Raw genomic sequence first — 25,065 nt, 5'->3', positions numbered from 1 at the left:
GGTCACTTACGCCAGCTACCACGCTAAGCACTCTTTATATTCATTCTGTTCATAGTCCTCACAACCCTGTCACTCTTGTCCCCACTGTAGAACCAGGAAACAGGCTTAGAGTGGTTAAATATCTTCCCCAGGGTTTCACAGCTAGCATGTGGTTAATTCAAGGCCTGAACTTTAGTCCTTTTGACACTTAAGCCCTGTTAAGATTATCCTGAATCTTTTACCAAAAATAGATGAGTAGAGGGACTGGGAAAAGTACCAGGTGTGAGACTGAGGGATCCGTCTTTGTTCCTTTTGTTTTGTGATAGTGAAATAAGAGGAGGGAGCTGGAAGGGATGGGGACTGAGGTGACATGGGACAGCGGAGGTGGCTGGTGTAGGTGCTGAGCCACAGTGCAGTCCTTTATTTTTTTATTATTTTAATTTTTTTAGTTGTTTAGCATTCTCAGTATTCTCCATTTGTTCCTGAAGGAATACGAGTTTCCCTTTGGTACCAATTCCCATCATCCTGAGGAACTTCCTTTAGCAGTTTTTTTCTTTTTTTTACTCTTTTAGGTACTATATTATTCTAATCCGCCATCTTGGACCTATTCTTCTACACTACCTTTCATGATTGTGTGTTTTGAAGGGAAATAAAAGGTTTTACTTTTTTAGAAGCCAGGGAGAGACAAAGAGTGAGGAAAAATGGGTGGGAGGACCCGGATTATCAGTGTCAAATGATGAAGAACATTGCTGAAACTAGGTTTAAATTCATGGACACCAGTAGCTACTAGACTTGGGGGTTCCACCAGAGTGTACTTTTAAGTGAAAGCTGTTTTAATGGCTGGCTTCTTTTCATTGTACTGAACTTCTCTCCTGAAAGCTGGATGATTTTAGTGCCTCCTGCTGTAGTTTTGGAGAGCATCATGATGACCTGGACCAGATTTCCTACTAGGGTTAATAATCCATGCATAGGAAGATAGCTTATTTATGGGTGCCATTTAGCTACTTCTCTTAGTAAGTAGTTTTTATTCGACTACTTGAAGATTCTATGACTATAACTCAGGTGAGAAGGATTTTCAGCAATAGTCCTGTTTGTCTTGTTTCATAAATGGTTTCTATAGTCAATAAACGATGAGGCCATACTTCAGGATGCTAACTCAGGCTTGCAGTTGGCCAAAGCACCCAGAGTGCAGCTGACTCTCAAGGACTGACTCATGCTAAACAAACTTATAAGAAGCTCATAGATCCAGGATGCCACACTAATAATTAATAAATAATAATGAGAAGTAGAAATGCCAGGAAGCCTGGGGTGCTCTGGCCAGCTGGTCACGGTGTTCTTTCCCCATAGTACCATCTGTCTTGGAAACCAAGTTATTTAAGGTTGCTTATTAATCATGGAGTCTAAGCAAGGCCAGTGGCTGGGTGAATTTAGTGCCTACTAAATAGACAGTACTTCAACTCTATACTTGGGGGGCATTTTACACAGCAAAATTTCCAACAGAAAAATATACAAATGTGAAAAACATGGCACTGAATATGTGCATAGAGTGACTCACATTTTTCACATGCTTGCACAGGGAATGACTGCAGAAATGCTCCCTGCATTGATTTTGGGGTTACAGGTAAATTTTAGTGAGTAGGCAAATTCACAAGTATGGCATCTTTAAATAATGACCGACAGTTGTACTTAAGAAGAGAGAAGGTGGTGGTGCTGGCTCTAGAGGGTATCCATGGCTCAGTCGACATCATTGGGACCCTTTCTGTCGTCTTTGAGCCTCTATGGCTGGTAGCTTCATAATGTCTTACCAGTACCCTCCATGTGGCAGGGAAGGTAGCTTCTGGTAGGCTCAGTTATTCTTCAGAAAAGGCATTCTTTCATCAGAGGTCTATGGAACTTAATGGGGGAGGACTTTGGCTCAGTTGGAAGTGTGAACCTATCCCTGCACCAATCACAATGGCTTAGGGGTGTGTTCTCTGATTGGTTTGGTGTGGGTGATGTTTATGGCTTAGGGGTGGACGTTCTCTGATTGGTTTGATGTGGGTCATGTTTATGGCTTAGGGGTGGGTGTTCTCCAATTGGTTTGGCCAGGATCACGCTCACCCTTGTGCAAGAGGGTGTAGAGTTTATTACAAGACAGTGAGGGACTTGGGGAAAGGTACCTAGATAGACAAAAAAGCATTTAATGATAACACCCTTGAGTAATTTTTTCAAACTAACCTTCGTTCTTCAGAAAGGTTGCTACCACACTGAGGTGCAGCTTTCCATTACATTAAGTACATTTCAGCATGGCCTCTACACCCGCCTTTCTTAATGAGCAGCATTCCGTTGTAAAAATATACTGCAATCTGTTTATCCATGTTCCCGTTGATGGACATTGGCGTTGCCATTTTTGTTCAGTATGAATAAAGTCGTTTGAGCACTGTTTATAGATGTTTGTATAGACGTACCATCTTAGCTTCTTGATACCATATTTTTAGACACATTGTACTTGGCTGGTTAAGGGGATGGCTTAATGCCACAGCTGCCTAATCTCATCTATTATCTTTTAATTCTGATGAGTTTTACTCTCAGAGGGCAATTTTGTTTTCAAGCTTGCAGGGCATTCTGTATTGTATACTGACTATGGTTTAGTCATTCTGCAAGTATTTGTTGTGTTCTTGTTCCTGTAGGTGACATAAATGTACTTGGGCGACAGTGTAGCCCACTGGATAAGACTGTGGATGCTGGCATCAGGCCTACTAGATTCATAGCCTGGTTCTGGCTCCTTCTGGCTGTGTGGTCCTTGGCATGCTTCCTAACCTCTCTGAACCTTGCTTTATCTGAAAATGAGGCTAAAAATAGTACTTTTATGGCACAGGGTTGGTGTGCAGATAAAATGAGATAATGATATAAAATGCTTATCACAGTGACTGGTATGTAGTAAGCAGTATGATGTTGTTTACATCATTACTGGTAGGAGAGATAAGACAAAACATTTAAACATTAAAAATGAAAAAAAGGTATTAGTGTGTATATAGCAATTTAGAAAATTGGGAAAATTAAATTATGAAAAGATGATGTGGTCTTACTGGTCTTTTTAAATATATATCCACCCCCACTTTTCATTTTATCTTTCTTCCCTTTGAAGTTAACTTACAGAAAAACAAGTAGAAATTTCTGGTTGAGACAGCTAATTGAGATTTAGTTTTATATTTTATTTTGAGTCTTTTCTTGCCTTTTCTGAAAGAGTTCAAACAGTAAATCAGGGAGCATTACCTTAGGTAGCTAAATAACATTCAATTGTATGGACAGACCACATTTTGGTTATCCATTCATCAATTGATGGACATTTGGATTATGTCCACCTTTTGATATTATGAATAACTCTGCCATGAAAATTTGTGCACAAGTTTTTGTGTGGACATATGTTTGCACTTTTCTTTTTCTTTTAAAATTTTAAAAAAATTTATTTTTCACTTACAGTTGACATACAATTAACATTATATTATTTTCAGGTGTACAACATAGTGATTAGACATTTATATACCTTATGAAGTGATCACCCTTTTAAGTCTAGTACCCACCTGAAACCTTACCTAATTATTACATATTGACTATATTCCCTATTGCTGTACTTTATATCCCCATGACTGTTTTTAATAACTGGCAATTTGTACTTCTTAATCCCTTTCACCTTTTTTACCCACTCCCCCATCTGGCGATCATCAGTTTATTCTCTGTATCTGTGAGTTTGTTTCTGTTGATTTTGTTACTTTCGACAATATTAATACGTATTCTTTTGAGATGCAATGTATCTGAAGAATATTAAGGGGAGGGTTATTTTTAAAAAACTGATTAAATTTCCTTAATGTGATTTTTCTCTGACCTATTTCCTTTCTTTCTTTCTTTCTTTCTTTCTTTCTTTCTTTCTTTCTTTCTTTCTTTCTTTCTTTCTTTCTTTTCTTTCTTTTCTTTCTTTTCTTTCTTTCCCCTTCTTCTAGGCTACATGAGTACCTGAAGGATAAGAACAATGTTATGTTGGGGATATTGGTCTCTGGGCCAACCTGGGATCAGCACTAACCTGCGAGGGATTGTGGCCGAGCCACAGGTGTGTGGATTTATATCGGACAGAAGCGTCAAGGAAGTGGCCTGCGGAGGCAACCACTCTGTGTTCCTGCTGGAGGATGGGGAGGTTTACACCTGCGGTTTGAATACCAAGGGGCAGCTGGGCCACGAGAGGGAAGGAAACAAACCAGGTGAGTGCAGCTCATCGGCAGTGATGGCTGGTGAGAAAGGCTGAGGAACCGGGGACGCTGGTGGGAGATTTCCTCATCAAGCGTTTATCTTTCAGGGAGGCTCTTCGAATGGTGCAGGGATCCCCTTCTGTTTGGAACCTTTGTGTCTAATGTAGACCTTTTGATGGAAAACCAGACTTTTCTTTTTTCATCTTATTAGACAACATATGTAATATCAGTTCCCAGGGGAGGATGTTGACTAGTTAGTTTCCGGTTAGAGAAGTAGATTTTCTCCAGTAGCTGAATGCTAAGACATTGTGATCATTTTTGGAATAGGTAATTCTCATACAATCGCTATCAGAAGCATTTTCCCCTAATTTTTCCTGCTAACTGTCTACTCATTTGTTTATTTCTGCAACATGCTTTTTGTTAAGCGTTTTGGGCTAAGTACTGGGCTTGGTGTTGTGAGTAGAAAGTGAACGATAGTGATGATGTGGCTCCAGGGAACCCATGTGGAAGAATGTGTGAGGTAAGTTGGAGAATATGCTGCTGAAGGAATAAGGGAGAGGGAATTCATTCTGCCTTTGCGGGTTGAGTAGGAAGCATGAGTAGGACTTAGTGCGCGCACACGTGTGTGTGTGTGTGTGTGTGTGTGTGTGTGTGTGTGTGCGCGTGTGTGTGTGCGCGCGTGTGTGTGAATGTATGCATGTGGTAGGAACACCAAGCTTATGGCACACACCTGAGTGTACCCAGTGAGGAAGGTATGGGTATGATGGTGCAGTCCTGGTTCAGGAGAAGTTGAAGAGTGTGCTGAGACTGTGCATGGATGGGCGTGAGAGACGATGAACTGGAAAGGTAGGGGGCTAGTTAGATTCTTTAAGTTTTAGTGTCTTTTATTTATAACAGGTGCTATATGTATTTAAAGTCCATTGGTTTGAATTTTCCTTTTTCCCACTTTTTCTGTTTAACGAATCTAAGTTTAAAGAACCTTCAGTATATGTGTATGTTATATAGATCTGTGAGGTGCTTTCTCAGTCTTGGATTTCAGCTACATTAGGAGCAGTGGTGACGATATTTAAATGAGTCTCCTTTTGGCGAGAAATGCTAAGGTAGGATCTTAAATTGTGACCTTGCTGTTTTTTCATACTAACATGGGCATGTGCCATTTTCTTTGTTACTTGCTGTCTTTTTTTATTCAATCCAAATCAAATCAAGATACCGAAGGTTCATTAAAGAACAGCCTTGCTGTTTCTTCTAGATGGTTTTACTCTTTTGTGTTCATTTAAGCGAATCAGTTTGGTGTCAGATTGAGCTGATTTTTTTCTGTGACACTGTCTCCCTCTTTATTCACATTTATTCCCTCCCAAAACAAGTGACTGTGTTCCATAGTTCCCCTCCCCAAATGTCAGTACATTAAAACCTTGCATTGCGAGTAACTTGGTTTGCGAGTGTTCTGCAAGACGAGCAAACATTTCTATTACATTTTAACGTGGTAAACGAGTGATGTCTTACAATATGAGTAGTTTGTTTCTGGAACGAATTCCCACAAACCAAGGCATTACTGTATTAATTTATTATCATTAATTTTTCTGTTAACCACTGGATAAAGGGCTGCAGGGCTGTTCTTAAGCAGAATTATGAAATATGTGAAGCATGATATGTGGGCTTTCCCCCCATTTTTGCCTTCAGGTTCCTTCGTGGGAGCCCTCCCTGAGACACCCCAGAAGGCCTGCTTGCCTGGAGCAATACCCGATGTTCTAGCCAGGGGGTTCCTGACCTGTGGGCCCTGGGCTCTTGGGATTTCAAGGAAGGGATTTGTAACATGGTCCATCTGTACACCTTTATATGTACAATGCACCCGATGCTACACTTCTTCAAATGTATGTAGATCATGTTCACTAAAATAAAAATTCAGTTAACAGTGCCACCAATTCATAAATTGAGTTAGTAAAGCCTCTTCATTGTTTTACCAGTTAATATAATACAGAAGTATAATATAGAGCTATTATGGAGATGGCAGGAAGGTTGTTTACTGTTAAAAATGGTTTTCATGTAGAAAAGATTAAAGACCAAGGTTTTCTTTCCCCTCCTCCTGTTAAAACTCACGTGTGTCTTACATGAAGCTCCTGCTCTTGCTGTTTCCCCAGGTGAGAGCCCTTGTGCAACCACTGATGCCTCCAGAGGGGTTCATGGCAGGTACAGCCCAGCAGCGTGCTCCTTTTTTTGGGAATGTCAACATGCCACCAGGACTTAAGAGACATTTAAGGCTCGCTTCATACCAGTGGTCTCGAAGGACTTGTATTTAACCTGGCCAGCCTTTGAAGGGAGTATTTTGGGGACCAGGAGGAGATCTTTCCATTACTCCTGCAGAGATAGATGGTTCGAGTGAACTCTGGAGTCAGGCAAACCTAGTGGAAGTGTTACCCCTCTCTGATTCTGTATTTCAGAACCTCAGTTCTCTTTCCTGTAAAAGGAGGAGACTTCCTGTTCTAGTGTAGCTCTTGATGAAGTCGATTCAAATGCTAAAGAAGACTCCACAAAGCTGCCTGGAACCTGGGAGGGTTGCCCTCCTGTCTCTTTTCCCTGGGATCTGCCTTCTGTCAGTCAGGCAGCGTCCCAGCAGATCTGCTTGCTCAAGATACCTCATTGCACCTCATTGCAGGATACCTTTACCTTACAACCTGGAGTGAGAGGATGCCACCTAGGGTGGCAGGTGAGGAAGGAAACAGACTGCTTGCAGTCCAACAAGGGCAAAGATCTGTGGAAGCCACCCACCATGGTGAACACATCTGAGTGCGTTCTGACATTCTTCCAATGGAGCCTCCTGGCATAGCTCCTTGGAGCTCATGGTGGGTGGTTCGTGGGCCTGGGAGTGAGGCGCCGCCGCTCTGCTTCTGCCTGTACTTGGGGTTGGGCCAGCCCTGCAGTCAGCCTGCAGCCGCTCCCTGTAGGCTAGGCTGTGTTTGCAAGAGACTTGAGCTAGAGGTGTGCCAAGGCCTTCCGATTCAACCACAGAATTCAGCCCAGCTTGTAATCTAAACTTAGAATCAACAAGGTTCTAGTGTAAATTACAATGGATTCCAGAAATTTCTGTGGGTTAAGCTTGTCTCTTAATTATAAACTCCATAGCAGCTGTGGAATAGTGCCTCTTTGAACGGGAAGATTATGGGAGTGGGCACCTCCGTCTCTTCCTTTAACTGTTTCATTGGTTAGGTGTGTTCCAAATCTGGGTACCACTGGGTTTATTTTTAATGAGTGGGAAGAGAGAATGAGCTTGTTTTCTACATGTGCTTATTTAGAACTGTAACCTGGAGAGCTGCAAGGTGTGGAGGGGAAGTCGGTGACAGACAGACCCTGTTTGAGGTGGCCTGTGCTGGGCCTCGTGCAGCAATGTTACCCCCAGGTGACCCAGTGGAATTTGGGAGGGGCAGGGGGGAGCTTGGTAGGAGGCCACCTCCCCAGAGAGGATGTTTCTGGGGACAATTGGGCAGGTTTGAGATTTCAAGTTGACATCATTGCCCAGACCAAAGAACTTTGCAATATGAAGGATTAAAGAGAGGGGCAGGAAATGTGGAAGGTGGTGATACAGGCGGGGCACAGGACGAGACTTTTCTATTTGAACATGAGTCTTGGGTCTGTCCTGCCAATTGTCAAGTATCAGGTTATACTGATAGTTTATACTTTGTCTCTAACTGGCACAGTTGCAAGGTGCATGAATTCACATTTTAGGAGCCGTACTGTACCTGAGCAGTGATATAAAGCACTCCACAATGCTTTTAAGGGTTTCTTCTTTTTTTCCTCCTTGAGAACATCTAATCATTTCGAAATGCTTTTGTTGCTCCTGAGGCTACTGTGCTTTTCTTGTACTCTCATTTCTCTCCTTAGTACGGCCCTTATGTGACCAAATTCTGTGTGGTGGGGAAAGGGCGTTTCAAGGACGTGTCCAGTACTGAAACTCCCGGTAAGGCAGGCCCAGATATTTTCCCAGTGTGTCAGGCAGCCTAGGGTTCTAGCTTAGGTGTGTCCATGACTCATTTGTGCTATAGCCAAGGGCGAAGAGGCCTGTGATTCCCAGAAGCGTTTTCCATGGACAGAGTATCAGAGCCCCAACTAAACTCAACATCCAGCTTTGTAAAAACAAGTGTTGGATTATAACTTTTGCATATTTGAATCTTTTCCATATGACTTTTCTCTCTCTTCTTCATCCTCAACCTCATATTGTGATATCAACCTTATCATCCTACCAAAATTAGGGATCGTTTCAGTAGTTGGGACATTGTAGAATCATTAGTAATTTCCTCATGTTTTTGCCCATGAATTCATCTCGTTATTTCCTAAGACATACAGTTGCAGAGCTGCATTATAGGAAGACTTGTGTGCCTCCCTCCCTCCCCGTTTTTTAAAATAAAGCAAGCAAACAAAACATGAGTTTTTTTCTAATTAATGATTTTTTATCAATAAAGCAGTTAATATATAATGGAACATTAAGCAAATCTTGAAATATTTTATTAAAACAGAAACTGGTTGCCCCAAGGAAAAAATTTAAAAGTTTTACCTCAGTGTACCGTGCTTCTCTTATTCTCAACCAGTCACATTGTCAAAACTATGCTTCAGCTAAACGGAAAGTTCTTTGCCCAGACATACTCTGATTTCCCATATTTATTGGGATTAGCATAAACTAATCCTTGTATTATTAGGGCTGTCTGAATTTTTGTAAACCTCCTCTAACCTTTTTTTAAAATTTTTTTTTTTTATCTTGAATGGACAAGAATTGTGGCAGGTGCAGTTATTTAGTTATCTAATTTGACTATGTTAAAAAATTTTCAAATTCTGCATAGACATTCCAGGAAACCTTTTCATAGTAAACCCCAAGGGTAACAATTTATAAGTAGACACTTACATTTCTGTGCATCCCTGTTTGATTCATATCTATGATTGGCTCCTTTTACTTCCTCCTGAGTTCCTTTCTCTCTTCCTTGCAGGTAATTTAATCCAATTCACATTCACATTTTGTATTCAGTCTAAGCATTTCCATAATGCCCATCACCATATGTAACAGCTCTCCTGCTGCTTGATAAATGAGGTTTATAAAGCAGAACATCTCAAAAGCCTCAATTCCCAGAGCTATGGTTGCTGCTAGCTCTGGTGGAAGTAACACTTTGAACTAGCGTAGCAGTTTGCTCTTGGGCTTCTGAAAGACTCAGTAACTCTGTCATGTTAATCAGCTTTTGCTGAAAAGCAAACGAGTGGAGCTGAAAGGAAATAGAAGAAATCATGTAATGACTTCCTGTTATTGAAGTGCTTGTTTCCATGGGCATAACTGATATAAAAGGCAGAAGGTGCCATAGGAAAATATTCAGATCTTAACATTGCGCTTGTTAGAGGTCACATCCCTTCCTCATTAGGAACGGCAGGTGGTCTGGGAGGCTGCACACCCTGTCTGATGATGATAATGGTAGTGAGTGGGCAGCTTTCTGGTCCAGAACCTAGGGATCAACAGCAAATGTTATCTAGTAATTTTATTTCCTGGTATGGTTAATCAAAAGTTACTTATTTCTGTCTATGGTATACTCAGCCTATGTTCTTTAAAGATATTTAAATGTTTTAGAAAATACCGGGGGTGCCAAAAAAATGTATACACATGACTTGTATTCATCTTTTGTTATCAGTATATATTGAGTATTACAATTTTAATAGTTTTTTTTCTTAAAATGTGTATACATTATTTTTTGGCACTCTATATACTTACTTATTAGTGAACATATTCTTTATTGTGAGGTATTATTTGTGACTTTAAAAAATTTGCAGTATTTTAAGTAATTAACAGTGGTTTGCATTGTGACACAAGAGACTAAGTTCATTTGTGAATTGTAAAAGTGGCTAACTACATATACATATTATAAGCTTTCTTTCTTGATGTGCTTAGCATTTTTAAGCCGATTAATCCTATGATAGTCCTGTAGAGTAGGTCAGTGTGATATCCTAGGCATATGGAAAGAAGAAAAAGAAAGGGATTTGAGTTTGAGTCTTACTTGGGTACTCACAGACACTTCAGTTTTAATAATCCTAGAATTATGGCCATGGACATCTTTTTAAACCCCCAGGCTGATGGGGAATGCCTGATAGAATTTTATTCTCAAACTGTTTCTTTTTTGTTTGTTTACCACTCAGTCCTTTCAAAAGAAAAAAAAGGATCTAAACTTGTCCACCAAGAAGCTTGCATTCTTTAATTTACTGGTTAAATGCCAAATATGATCAAGGTGCTTTGATTAAAGGTATGGAGAAACAATTCCCCTTTCATCTTTAAAATCATTAGATGACTAAGGGTCTGTTCTTTGATGCTCTTTTGAGAACCAGATAATCTGGAGAAGGACACATGACAATTCCCTCTCACACTGATAACATTTTGCCTGGCCATTTGCCTCTTGTTCTTTGTTCCTTTATTTCCTTGAATTCTTCTTATCACTCAGTCATTGATTCAGCAGATATGTACTGAGTGACTAGACTAGGAGGCTCCTCATTTGTTCTAGATAGTACTGTCAACACAACACCTTTTGTGCAGAGCCTACCCTTTGGGAGTTTATAGCCTAGGTGGGAATGGAACAAGTGATCCTGTTAAGGTTACAGAGTGCAATTCACCATGTGGCTGGCAGTAATGACGGTCCTAGGTGTGTCAAAATAAGAGTCATAATGAACATTTAGGTCCAAGTCAGGCCACCCACAGCACAGAATTTTGATTTCTAACAAATCTCATCTTTTACACCCACACACATGTAAAGGTCAACTTTATTTTTGGTTTGTGAGCTTGGAAGCGAGCTCTAGCAGCTAAGAGAAGGGGCAGCTTTGGTGATGGTGTCAGGGCTCCAGGGATATTCTATGGGTTTTAGTAAGTTCATCCTTTAATTCAGAGTTTTTGTGTTGCATTAGCAATTTGGTGATTTTGAGGATCTCTTATCTAGCTTGGTGATCTGTGATGTTGATAGACCTAGGATAGGTGAAATGTTTCTAAATTTATCAGCCTGGATGGGGTATATCTAGTCAGCTAATATTTTTTGTTTATGTTTTTGTTTTGTTTTTTAAATATTTTATTGGGGAATTGGGGAAGGGGAACAGTCTTGGGGAATTGGGGAAGGGGAACAGCCAAGTTGTTGTCTTTCAATCTTAGTTGTGGAGGATGGCTAGCTCAGCTCCAAGTCCAGTTGCCATCTGGCCGCCTGTAGGCAGCTCGTGGCTGCTCTAGCTCAAGATGCTGTGTTCAATCTTAGTAGCCCACCATCCCATGTGGAAGTTGAACCAGCGACCTTGTTGTTAGGAGCACGTGCTCTCACCAGCTGAGCCATCCTGCCACCTGTTGGCAGCTCAGCTGCAGCTCAGCTCAGGCGCAGCTCACTGGCCCATGTGGGAATCGAACCGGCGACCCTGTTGCTCAGAGCTTGGGCTCTTAACCAAGTGAGCCACTCGGCCAGCCCCTAGTCAGCTGATACTTTATAGTTCAAGAGCTACTGGAATCTTTTTCTTCCCAAGTAAATACCCTATGATAGATACAATGAAATGTTGAACTCTTTGGTATTAATAACTCTTCAACAGATATACTATCTCATATCTTTGCAGATTGAATAATTTTTTTCACTCATTATTAAGACATGTATTGTGATTTCTATTATAATTATTAAATGACTCAGCAGTTGAGATCATTATTGTGAATGATTTTAATTTAGAGTCAGTTAATTATGGAGGCAATATAATGAATTAGAGCATGGACTTTGGAGTCAGACTTCCTGGGTTGAAATCCACTCACTGGTTGTGCCACTCACTGGCTGTGTGACTCTGGGAAAGCTGCTTAACTTCTCTGTGTTTCAGTTTTCTTAGTTGTAAAATGTGGATAATAATATCCATGTAATGCCTATTTTAAGGTTGTGAGGAGAGGACTTAATAGGTTGCATGTCAGATGTTTGGAAAAATTCCAGGCTCAAAGCAAGCACTCAGTTTGTGCTAGCTATTATTATTAGTAGTAATTTGTGTTAATACCGTCTATTATGGTTTTTTGACCCTACTATTCCAGCATATTAATAAATAAATTTATTACAAATATATAGTATGTTCATATACGTATAAACACTTGTGTTTATCATTTTTATAGGTTCCCTTAACGCCATAGGATCTAATTAATGGTGTATACAGGCACACCTTGTTTTATTGAAGTTGGCTATATTGTGCTTCATAGATGTTGTGATTTTAAATTTGAAGGCACGACCATCCACCAACAAAAAGCTTGCTTTATTGTGAGACTCACTTTATTGCCGTAATCTGGAACCACAACATCTCCAAGGTATGCTTGTACATTCAGGGGAGGGAGAGGATATAAGCTAGGGTTATTAAGAGGCGGCACATATTATGCTTATTTTTATAAGTTGAGTTTTAAAAGATTGTCCATTTTCTTTATTTTCAATTTCTTGGGGTCCTTTTATTTGTCCCAAGAAAGTAACTTGCATATATTGGTGCTCTGGAAAAACTGATTAGCCACATATAGACATGCATTCATATGTCTTAACTCTGTATGCATGATTAACATTGCCTCTAGCATTCTGGTCCAAAATTGCAAAGACAAGGGAAGCAGATTAGGCCACTGTGGACATTATAGCACACGAAAGGCTGCTTTTGTGGTTCTCCTTAGGGGACTTGACTGGTTTGGTAACAGTTAGCCAGGTGATTTGATCTTTACATGGGTTCAGAAAATAGAGTGCAGTCCACTGCTACTGAGCTCAGCTGAATTCTATGAGCAGTTACTTGAGGCTTCCAGTTAGATTTGAGGGGGGTGAATCTTTGGACAGGGATGTAAATTACCTGAAACAAGGTAGTTGGTTTTCCTTTCTGCATTCTGCAATTGCCTAAGAAGAGATCACTCTGGAATCTGAACTTATGTGATCTCTGCTTTTAAAAAAAAATTGTTCTGTGGGCCTGTATCAGTCAGGATGCTTTAGCTGCAGGTAAAAGAATACTAGGTTAAATATGGAGTGAACAATAAGTAAAATTTATAATCTCACATAAGAGGTCCATAGGGAGACAGTTCTAGGATTGCTTAAATCAGGGGCACAATGACATAATCAAGCACCCAGGTACTTACCATCTTTCTGTTCTGCCATCTTTAATTTGTTGACACCTGGTTCATGAAGCTGGCATTCATTATTAGTGGTCCTCCCCCATTTAATTGTCAAACTAATTAAAATTATGAAATGAAGCACTCGTAAGTACACCCTTTATGATACCTCTCATCCTTTATTACCATACCTTCCCCCAATAATAAGTGCATTTCCAGATGAGTGTGATTATTCATTTGTTAATATGATTGATACAAACGTCTTCCAGTGATAGACCTTCCTTTTTCTTTTTTTGCAGAATGTGGGTATGAGTGCATGTGTAAGGCAGTTGTGGATAGATGGGAGTGGAACTTGACTGATACAGAGATTAGTACTTTCTGCCAATTCTCTAGCCCACTGATACATAGTTTTAAGATTTTCTGGGCCCCCTTTAAAACCTGCTTCTATTACCCAAGTGCTTTACCAACAAGGTAAAGCCACTATACTGTGTCTTTTTGGATGCCAGAATCAGCCTGTTATATCGAAAGTTTTATTTTCTCCCTCGTGATATTTTTTCTCCTTTGCTACTCTGTCAGCTATTAAAACAGAAACATTTACAGCAGACTATGAGGATCTCAAAAGGAATATGATTTACCTCATTAAAATTTGACAGTGTTTGACTAGTTCATGAGGTCTAGTCACAATAGCATCTCAGCCTGTTACTTTCTTGGAGAGTCGTTCATACTGCTAGGAAGAAAGTTATAAGGCTCAATCTTTTTTTCCTTTTTTCAAAGTCATATTAATGAGAGCTTGCAGAGAGTCCTTAACAATTTAAAAAATCTGTTTTCCACTTCAGGTAGATTTGTGGTCCATCAGCATACTTGATCACATACTTGATCACTTGAAAGAAAATTTTCATTTATTGATTTGTAATTGGCCTAGTGCTATATGAATAATGCCGATCGTGGTTAAATAGAGTATGCTGATTGAGACAAAGTTCTACATTCTGCCTATATGGTGCTCAGAGGCTGTTTGGGCACAAGGTCAAAATAGGGAATGCAGGAGGGTGGGGACCATTATGCCCTTAGGCAGCAAGTCCCCTGCTTTCCTTCTAGGGGGTGGAGGCAGCTGATGGACCATGCCTGTTCTCCCCCAGATCCAGCTGGAAGCAAGAATGTGGGGAACAAGGAAGAGAGAAAGGAAAGTTAAGAAAAATGGAGATAGGGACGGCCAAGTGGCTCAGTTGGTTAAGAGCTCGCGCAAGAGTGCGAGCTCTGAGCAACAGGGTCGCCGGTTTGATTCCCGGCCCAAGCTGAGCTGCCGCTGAGCTGCCAACAGGTGGCAGGATGGCTCAGCTAAAAAAAAAAGAAAAAGAAAAATGGAGATAGTGGCCATGCTGAGCTCATCAGGAGGCACACGTTAAATACTCTCTTCCCTTTAGATGAAGGAAAGAAGGCTGACGTAATTATGGAGTGGTTTTATTTACTGTGAGGTAACATATGATAGGGATACCTCAAACCAGCCAGTTATGAATGAGAAGTTGGAAGTTTTCTGATGTCTTTGTGAGCATTAGCCCATGCTTTACCCATCTTTCTGTTCATTCTTCACGGACAGTAGCCTTTAAAGCTGAAAAGCTTTGCTGAATGCCTTTAGTATTTTCAATATAGAGACATTAGTGGTGAACAGTATGTAGTCATTCTGGCTATTTCATGCTCACCTATCGGTCACTGAGGGTATAATTCAGATTGACTAGATACCTGTCTTCTTTTTTCTTTACTATTCTAATTTGTCATAAAGCATCTACTACCCTCTCATGTGGAGGGGGACTCATCTTTAGGTTTTGTAAATATTGGTTTTTATATTTCTAAACTGGCAAAATATGATTAGGAGTGGGAAAGGGTGGGCCAGTCCCCAGAGAGCAATGAAATATTTCTTTCTCCTCTCATCGCTGTTTTTCTGTCTCTCTGTCTCTCTCGCACTCATTCACACATGTACACACACACGTGCACACATGCACACACATGCGCACGCACACACACTCACATGCACACACGCACACGCACACACACTCGCACACACACACATGCACACGCACACACACACACACACACACGCGTGCGCGTACACACACACGAACATCACCATAGATTGAATGGGGTTGGGCAGGGCCACTGAATATACAGAATTTCTTTTCTCTCTCACTCATTCACACATGAGCCCATGTGCGTGCATTCATGTGTGCATGTGCACACATACATGAGCACACATGAATATCACCATAGGTTGAATGGAGTTAGGCAGGGCCACTGGACGTATAGAATTTCTTTTCCTTATGATTTTATGAGCTCAAGAAAAAACCAAACTCTTATGCCGTTTTCTCACCATCATCCCTTTGTTAAATGTTAAATTACCATTTAACTGCCTTGATTCAGATATTTTGGGTCAGAAAACCACTATTTCAGGTTTGTTCACAGCTTAAATGAACTATCCACCTTGGCAGTGTTCCAGCCAAACAAAGCTGTCTGGAGAGTTTCTTAGGACTGACCAGTGAGTGTCCTGCCAGGGGAGCTTCACACTTTAGAGACGCGGATGAAGCAAACCAGTGAAAGCTCTATAAAGGAAAGACTGGAGGGAGCCCAAGACTTCAAGATAAATGAATCCTCTTCTGATTTAGTTTAAGTGTCTACTCCCTGTCCCTTGCTTTGGACTGGCCATCATGGCAAGGCCAGGGCCACAAGTCAAGAAGAAGCCATGCTTCAGTTTTCTTTCACTTTTACTGTTGTTCCCCTTCCCGTAATGCATTCTTGACTCTGAATTTTGTGTCACTGCTCTGGGTAATTTGTGTATTTATTTATATCAAGTATTAGGATACTTTGACTTTCCTTAGGCTTTTATGCAGAATTTGTTACTGATCAAGATTACATGACTTGTCCAGGTGAGTCAGGCATGTGATAATGGGGCAATTCAGTGAGAAAGGACGGTTTACTTAATAAATGGAGTTGGTGCAATGGGCTGTTCACCTGCAAATAGACTTAGACTCTCTAGCTCGCTCCATATTCAGAAGTAACTTCCAAATGTGTGGAAGACAAATGTAAAAATTAGTAAAACTACAAAAATAATAAGAAACGTAGGTGAATGTATTTAGAACCTTTGGGGTGCTAAAGTGAGACAGGTGGTCCAGAAGTCATAAGGGAAATGATTGGCAGATTTGCATGAAAATTTAAAATTTTTCTGTGATATAAGGCATTCATCCACAAAGCCAAAGGACAAGTCATAGATTGGGGGAAATAAATGCCACAAATTACCAGATAAAGGTTTCAAATATCTAGTATACCAGCATGTCTTCAAATAGATAAGAAAAAGATAAGCAACCCTGTAACAATATGGAAATTTTACAGAGGAGCGCTTGCAAATGGCCAGTGATATATGCAGATATGTTCAGGGAAATGAAAATTAAAACGAAAATTAAATATGTTCAGGGAAATGATTTTTTCACCCACTTCATTGGCAAAAAAGTTTCAGAGAGTAATAGCCACTGCTCTTTGGTGTTGGAAAAGGGGCACGTCATATGCTGATGGAGGAAGTGTGCGCTGCTGCAATCTTTTTGTAAGTCAACTGGCTGTATTTAGTAAAATTTAAAATGGTTATACATTTTGAATCAGCAGTTCTATTTTTAGGAAGCTTCCTTATATTACAGATAAATAATACAAATAAAATGTTAATATATAGCATAAGGAAATATTTCCAAGGATGCTTATTGCAGCACCATTTTTAATGGCAAAATAACGGAAACAGTTTATTCTCTAGGAAATAGGTTGAATAAATATAACTAGTAGTCATAAGATAAAGCTTTAAGTACCATCCTTATACTGTTGACTCACAAATTATTTCCAGCCTCAACTTCATCAAATTCCAGACTTGATGTCCACTTAAACCTCCACTTAAATGTATAATTGGCATCTTAGATTTCACATATCCCAAGGCAAACTTTCTTTGTCCCTGAAACCTGTTCCCCACTGTATTTCTCTTATTTTTGTAAATGGCAGTTCCAGTCTTCAGTTCAAAAACCTTGCCTTCATCCCTGAACCTCCCACCTCTTCGCTATCCTGTGTATTTCTTACTGTCCCGCCCCTAACACCTCCTCATTTCCCTTATCTGCTTTGTTTTTCTTAATAGGTTAGCCCATTTGATATGCTGTATTCTGTCTCTGTCTTATATTTGTTTAGCTCCATGAAGATCAGGGCTTTTGTTTTGTATCCCCAACACCTAGAATAGTTTCTGGCACATGTAAATGTAGCATTCAATAATTATATTTTGAATAAATGAATGATTATATTGTGAAAAGAAGCCAAAAAGTTACTGGTAGTTAAGAAGTATAGAATTACTTATTTGTACAAATAAAATCAAGCCAAATTCTAAGACAGAAAAAGACAAGCACCATATGATCTCACTAATATGTGGAATCTAAAAAAACCCCAAAAAACCCAAACCAAGCTCATAGATACAGAGAGCAAGTTGGTGGTTGCCACAGGCAGGAGTGGGTGTGGGAGAAATGGGGTAAGGAAGTTAAAAGGTACAAATTTCCAGTTGTATAATAAATAAGTCATGACGATATAATGTACACTATAGCGACTATAGTTAATACTGTATCGTATACTTGAAAGTTGCCAAGAGAGTAGTTCTTAAAAATTCTCATCACAAGAAAAAAAATTTTGTAACTATATATGGTGAGGGATGTTAACTATTGGGTTGTTGGAAAAGTCATGACGCATTTTTGCAACGAGAAACAGAAAAATACGTCATGACTCTTCTGACAACCCAATAGATTTATTGTGGTGATCATATCGCAGTATAGTTGACTCTTGAAAAATGTGCAGGATAGTGCCTTCAACTGCACTGACCCCTGTGCAGTTGAAAATCTGTATAACTTCTGATTCTCCCAAAATTTATACTGATAACACAAGCAGTCAATTAACATATATTTTGTATATGTACCGGTATTATATACTGGATTCTTACAATAAAGTAAGCTAGAAGAAAATGTTAAGAAAATCATAAGGGAAAGAAAACACATTTACAGTATTTATTGAAAAAAATCTACATCTAAGTGGGCCTGCACAGTTCAAACCAGTGTGGTTCCAAGGTCAACTGTATATAACTGTATATATAAATATTGAATCATTATGTTGTATTCTTGAAACTAATATAATGTTGTATGTCAGTTATACCTCAATAAAAAAGTTAATTGCAGCTCCCTGAAAAAAAAAATCAAGCCAAACCTTTATTTAGAAAAAATTATTCAATCTTTTTTCCTTCCTTTGGCTGTTCTGTGGAATTCATTTCTAGACAAGCTCACACAGCTTCAGCTGCCCGGCATTTGCTTGGTGGCCTGTGATGACCTGCATGTCTACAGGTGTGAAGCTGCTGAGACGAAGCTCACCCCTAGAAGTACTGCCTGCACTCCTGCAGTAGATTTGCCGGATTTACTTTGGGGATGTGTTTATGAAGTCAATTGGAAATACCCGGAGTGTCAAAAAATGTATACAAGTGCACACTTTGGTCAACATTGCTCAAGCAGTAGTTCGCTGTAATCAGAAGTGTCTGGACACTGATGGTAACCACTTTGAGCATCTCTTGTGATTGCAGAAGTCAAACGTGACTTGTCTTCATCTTTTGTTATTGGTGTATACTGAGTATTACAATTTTAATACAGTTTTCTTTTGTTAAAATGTGTATACATTCTTTTGGCACCCTTTGTATATTGTTGGTACTAGAGACCCAAATATATTGAGTATTGACATCCTACAGTGTGTTAATTTCCTTACCCAAATATATAGGGAGTTTCATGTGTAATCCTAAAACTACAAGTATTCCAGAATGAAAAGCCTTATGATTACATCTGTGGTAGGTAATTGCACTGGTACCGCCACAACAGCATGCTGACTCAAGTTTGTGCCCATCTTTCACCTGAGACATCTTTGTTGTTTAATAATAGTTTTATTGAGATATGTCACATACCATGCAATTTACCCAGTTAAGGTGTACAATTCAATGATTTTTAGCATAGTCACAATTATGCAACCATCGCACAATCAAAGTAGAACATTTTCATCACCCCAGAAGAAACCCCATGCCCATTAGTCACTTAACTCTTCCTCCTATCCTTCAACCCCTAGGCCTAGGCAACCACTAATCTACTTTCTGTCTCTGTAGATTTGCCTACTCTGGACAGTTCATGTAAATGGACTCAGACAATATGAGGTCTTTTGTGACTGGCTTTTTATTTAGCATAATGTTTTCAAGATTCATCTCTGTTATATCAGTACTTCATTCCTTTTTATTGCCAAATATTCCATTGTTTGTGTGTATATATGCATGTGTGTGTGTGTGTGTGTGTATATATATATATATATATATATATATATATATATATATGGGTTTCCACTTTTAGGTTATTATGAATAATGTTACTGTGGACATTTGTGCACAAGTGTTTGTGTGGATATGTTTTTATTTCTCTTAGGTATATACCCAGATGTGTTGGGTCATAGAGTAAACTCTATATTTTGAGGACTGCCAACTATTTTCCAAAATGATTGCACCATTTTACATTTTCACTAGCAGAGTATGAGAACCTGAGATATTTTTTTTAAATGAAGATCTATTAGAGTGCCTCATAGGGTTGTTGTGGGGATTAAATGAAATAAAACATATAAAGCAGTTAAAATAGTTCTTAACATGTAGGAAGCAGTCAGTAAGTGTTGACTATTTTATTATTATGGATATAGTGGGTGCTGCATGTATATAACAAGTTCATCAATGTAGTGTTTTGTGGTAAAATATACATAACATTAAATTACCATCCTGACCATTTTTGAGTGTACAGTTCAGTGGTATTAAATATTCATAATATTGTGTTACCATCACCACCATTTATCTCCAAAACTATTTTTATTTTGTAAAACTGAAGCAATAACTCCCCATTTTCCTCTCCCCCGCAGCCTCTGGCAACCACTAATCTGCTTTCTGTCTCTATGATTTTGACTACTTCATATTATGGGAATCATACAGTATTTGTCTTTTTGTGATTGTCTTAGTACACTTAGCATAACATTCTTAATTATGCTGAGTGAACTAAGACAATCCCAAAAAAGTTGTATCCATGTTAAGCATGCGTTACAAGTTCCTTCCTTTTAAGGCTGAATAATATTCTATTCTACGCATATGGTATGCTGCATTTTGTTTATTTGTTCACCAAGTGATACTTTGGTTGATTCCATGTTTTAGCTATTGTGCATAGTGCTTCTAAGAACATGGGTTTACAGACATCTTTTCGAGACCCTGCTTTCAGTTCTTTTGGGTATATACCCATAAGTAGAATGGCTGGATCATTTGGTAGTTCTATTTTTAATTTTTGTAAGGAACCACCATAAAGTTTTCCACGGGAGCTGTACAATTTTACATTCTCACCAACAGAGCACAAGGGTTCTGATTTCCCAATGTTCTCAACAACATCTGGTTATTTCTGTTTTTTTTTTTTATAGTAGCCATCCTAATGGGTGTGAGGCGATATCTCATAGTTTTGATTTTTATTTCCCTAATAATTAGTGATGTTCAGAATCTTGTCATATGCTTAGGCCATTTATATATTGTCTTTTGAGAATGTCTCTTTAAGTCCTTTGCCCATTTTTGAATTTGTTTGTTTGTTTGTTTGTTTGTTTTGTTGAATTTTAGGAGTTTTCTGTATATTCTGGTTATTATTCCATTATCAGATATGAGAGCTGCAAATATTTTCTCCCATTCTGTGGGTTGCCTTTTTACTTTTTTGATAGTGTTTTTTGATGTGCAAAATGTAAAAATTTTCATGAAATCTAATTTGTCTATTTTCTTTTGTTGCCTGTGTCTTTGGTGTCATATCCAAAAAAATCACTGCCAAATCCAATGTCATGAAGGTTCTCAATGTAGTGTAATATCAGAATCACCTGGATTTAACAACTTATTAAAAATGTAGATACCAGGTCTTGCACTCTAGATTTTCTGATTTAAGGGCTGGGATGGACCCAATATATGTGTTTAGAATAAGTTTCCTAAGGGATCCTGACGCTTATTTTCTGTTGTGAATCACTGTTTTGAAGACTCCATTCTGGGTGTTGACTCCTAGGGAGCTAGCTATTCCTAGGCCCTCTTGGACTGGCATGGTACTTGTAATGTCCTCTTATAATGTGCTGTGCACAATTTTGTCATTGGATTTACCTGATTATGATATAATCTTTAAATCTGTCTCCTATTATAGACTGAGTCTGTTTGAATGGATGGATGGATGGATGGATGGATGGATGGATGGATGGATGGATGGATGAATGACTAGCTCTTTATCATTCAGGGCACATCTTGGATTTTACTTCTTCCAAGATGCCTTTCCTAACTCTCAGATCTCCCCCACCTGCAGGGTGGATAGATGCCTCTCAGGTGGGCTACCATTAGCAGCCTGCAGATGTTTCTTTGATCACACTGTGCTGTAACATCAGTTCATATGCCTTATTTGCTTCTTCAGTCAGAGGGAACTTGAGTGTAGAACCATATCTTATTTATCTTTTGACCCCTAATCTTTATAAAGAATCTTGTATATGGTAAATTCATATTTTTTGGTGTGTACTTTATTTTAAAATCAGCTTCATTGAGATAATCGCATTCACCAATTTTACAATTTAAATGAGTTTTGACGGTTGTAGAGAATCAGGTAGCCACCACAGTCGTGATAGAGAATATTTCTTTCACCTATAACACATATTTTGTGCCCCTTTGTAGTCAATTCCATCTTCATGTCAACTGTTTTGCCCTTCATTTTTTTGTGATACGGTTTTGACTTCTCTACAATTTTATATAAATGGAGTCATAATTATGAAGCTTTTTGTATCTTCCTAGAATCATGCCTTTGAGATGTTGATTACTATAGCTTTATAGTAAATCTTGAAAGTATGTAGTGCAGATAGTATAAATCCTCTTTTACTTTTTCAGAATTGTTTTGGCTATTCTAGGTTCTTGGCCTTTGGATATAAATTTGAAAATTAGCTTTTCAGTTTTTAACAAAACGCCTCCTGGGATTTTCATTAGACTTGCATTGACTCTGTAGATCAATATGGGGAGAATTGACATCTTATTAACAGTATTGAAATTTTTGATTCATAAATGTGATATAGGTCTTCATTTTTTTGGTCCTTACTCTTTTTTTTTTTTTTTAAAGATTTTATTGGGGAATTGGGGGAGGGGAACAGACAGTTGCTTTCCTTTTGTTCTTCAGTCTAGTTGTGGAGGACGTTGCTTCACTGGCCCATGTTGGTATTATAATTGCGCTCTTCCTGGGTGAGGCAGATCGGTCGCTGGTCTTTGGACGGCCACTCATGGCGGCTCTTGGCAACTCACACTGGCTGCTGGCCGCTCACGGTAGCTCACTGCAGCAGGGGCTGCAGCCTACCCTCCTATGCCATGGGCAGGCGACTCACAGCAGCCCAGCTCCAGGTTGAGCTGTTGTTCACCATCTTTGCTATAGGGGGCGCAGTGTCCCTGGCCCTTATGTGAGATCTGAACCAGGGCCCTGCTGCTCAGAGCTGGTGTCCCAAGCCAGCTCTTAACCAATGCGCCATTCGGCCGGCTCTCGGTCCTTACTCTTAGTAATAGTTTGTACTTCTCAGTATACAGGTCTTGCATATACCTTGTTCCTAAATATTTCATATTTTTGATGTTATTACACAAGGTATTTTAAACAGTTTAATTTCCAAATTTTTGGTAGTAAATATGGTTAATTTTTTTTAAAAGATTTTATTGGGGAATTGGGGGATAGGAACAGCGTTGGGGAAATCGGAGAAGGGGAACAGACAAGTCGCTGCCTTTTTGTTCTTCAGTCTAGTTATGGAGGACGTTGCTTCACTGGCCTATATTGATATTATCATTGCGCTCTTCCCGGGTGAGGCAGTCGCTTGCCGGTCATTGGACGGCTGCTCACGGTGGCTCAAGACAGCTCTTGAAAGGTCACACCCACTGCCAGCCACCCACGGTAGTTCAAGGCAGCCCACTGCAGCCTCACTGCAGCCTACGCTGTCGCCAGCAACTCACAGCAGCCCAGTGTCACTGGCCCGCATGTGGGATCCAAACCGGGGCTCTGTTGCTCAGAGCTGGCATCCCAAGCTAACTCCTAACCAACACGCCACTTGGCCGGCCCTGGTTAATTTTTTATATATTGATCTTGAATCACCTTGCTAAACTCTTTTAATAGTTCTAGTTGCTTTTTTTTTTTTTTGTAGACACCTTAGGAATTTCTACGTAAATGATAATGTTGTCTATAAATCAAGTCAGTTTTATTTCTTCTTTCCCAATTGGTATGCTTTTTATTTTGTTTTCTTGCCTTTTCTATTGAATGAACTTTAGTACAATGATGAATAGAAGTGGTAAAAGTAGAAATCCTTACCTTGTTTCTGATCTTAAAGGGAAAATATTCACTTTTCACCATGAAGTGTGATGTTAGCAGTGGGCCTTTCTTGAATGCCCTTTATCAAATTGAGGAAGTTCCTTTTATTTTATTTTATTTTATTTTTTTATTTTTTTTATTTACTGGCATTTACTGGTTTTTAAAAATCACGAGTGTTGAATTTTGTGAAATGCTGTTCTAAACTTACTGAAGCGATAGTATGGCTTTTTATTTTTATTCTGTTAAGGTGGTGAATTACATTGATTTTTTTTTTTTAATATTAAACCAACCTTGCACTCCAGGTAGAAATCTCACTTGGTAATTTTTATATATCACTGCTTTTGATTTCTAAAAATTTGAAAAGGACTTGTGCATCTTTGTTGATGAGGATTATTGGTTTTCTCTTATTGTAATGTCCTTGGTTTTTTTATGCGGGTAAGTCTGTCTCAAAAAAATGAGTTGGGAAGTATTCCCTCTTCTGTTTTCTGGAAGAGATTGTTTATATTACATACAAGTTTATTATAGGTTATTATTTCTACCTTAAATGGTTGATAGAATCACCAGTGAAGCCATCTGAGCATAGAGTTTTCTTTGTGGGGAATTTTTAGTTACAGATTCAATTTTTAAAAATGATGTAGGACTAGTCAGAGTATCTATTTCCTCTTAGGTGAGTTTTCATAGCTTGTGTTATTCAAGGAATTTGTCTACTTCACCAAAGTTGTCAAATTTATTAGTATAAAATTGTTCATAATATTCCCTTATTATCTTTCTCATGTCTGTAAGATCTGGTTTTCTGATATAGGTAATTTGCTCCTTCTCTCTTTGTTTCTTGATTAGACTGGGTAGAGGTTAATCAATTTTATTAATATTTCCAAAGAAAAGGTTTCTGGCGTCACTGGTTTTTCTTATTCTTTTTTTTGTTTGTTTTTCTTTTCTTGTTTCATTGATTTGTGCTCTTATATTTATTTCCTTCTGTTTACTTTGTGTTTAATTTACTATATATTTTTTAGTCTCTTGATGTGAAATTTTAAATCACTGATTTGCCACTTTTCTTCTAATAAACATTTCATGCTAAAAATTTCTTTGGAAGCATTAATTTAGCTGTATTGCATAAATTTTAATTGGATTTTTAAAATTTTTATTCAGTTCAAAGTACTTTCTCTTTTTTTCTTTGACTCATGAGTTATATAGAAGTGTATAGTTTAATGTCCAAATTTATTGGGATTTTACTGATGTTTTTCAGTTAATGATTTCTAGTTTAATACTCTGTGGTCAGAGTACATATTTTGTTGACTTCAGAGCTCTTAAATTCAGATTCTTTTTTTTTTTT

The 25,065-nt window shown here is 38.8% G+C and overlaps 1 protein-coding gene across 4 annotated transcripts in view; it reads left to right on the top strand.

Moving 5' to 3' along the window:
- Positions 1–25,065, top strand: part of HERC3 (HECT and RLD domain containing E3 ubiquitin protein ligase 3) — a 112,071-nt gene that overhangs the window by 11,657 nt on the left and 75,349 nt on the right. For 3 of the 4 annotated variants that reach the window (XM_019629836.1, XM_019629839.1, XM_019629838.1), the window contains exons 2-4: positions 3,960–4,214; positions 5,883–6,073; positions 6,341–6,389. In XM_019629836.1, the coding sequence (XP_019485381.1) occupies positions 3,989–4,214; positions 5,883–6,073; positions 6,341–6,389 (466 nt within the window). In that variant the 5' untranslated portion in view covers positions 3,960–3,988. The remainder of the gene's footprint in view (positions 1–3,959; positions 4,215–5,882; positions 6,074–6,340; positions 6,390–25,065) is intronic. The other variant, XM_019629837.1, reaches the window with a different exon arrangement.

The sequence above is a fragment of the Hipposideros armiger genome, unplaced genomic scaffold, assembly GCF_001890085.2.
Source record: "Hipposideros armiger isolate ML-2016 unplaced genomic scaffold, ASM189008v1 scaffold_870, whole genome shotgun sequence".
NCBI lineage: Eukaryota > Metazoa > Chordata > Mammalia > Chiroptera > Hipposideridae > Hipposideros > Hipposideros armiger.
The sequence above is the reverse complement of the archived record's forward strand: the minus strand, read 5'-3'. Positions and strand labels throughout refer to the sequence as shown.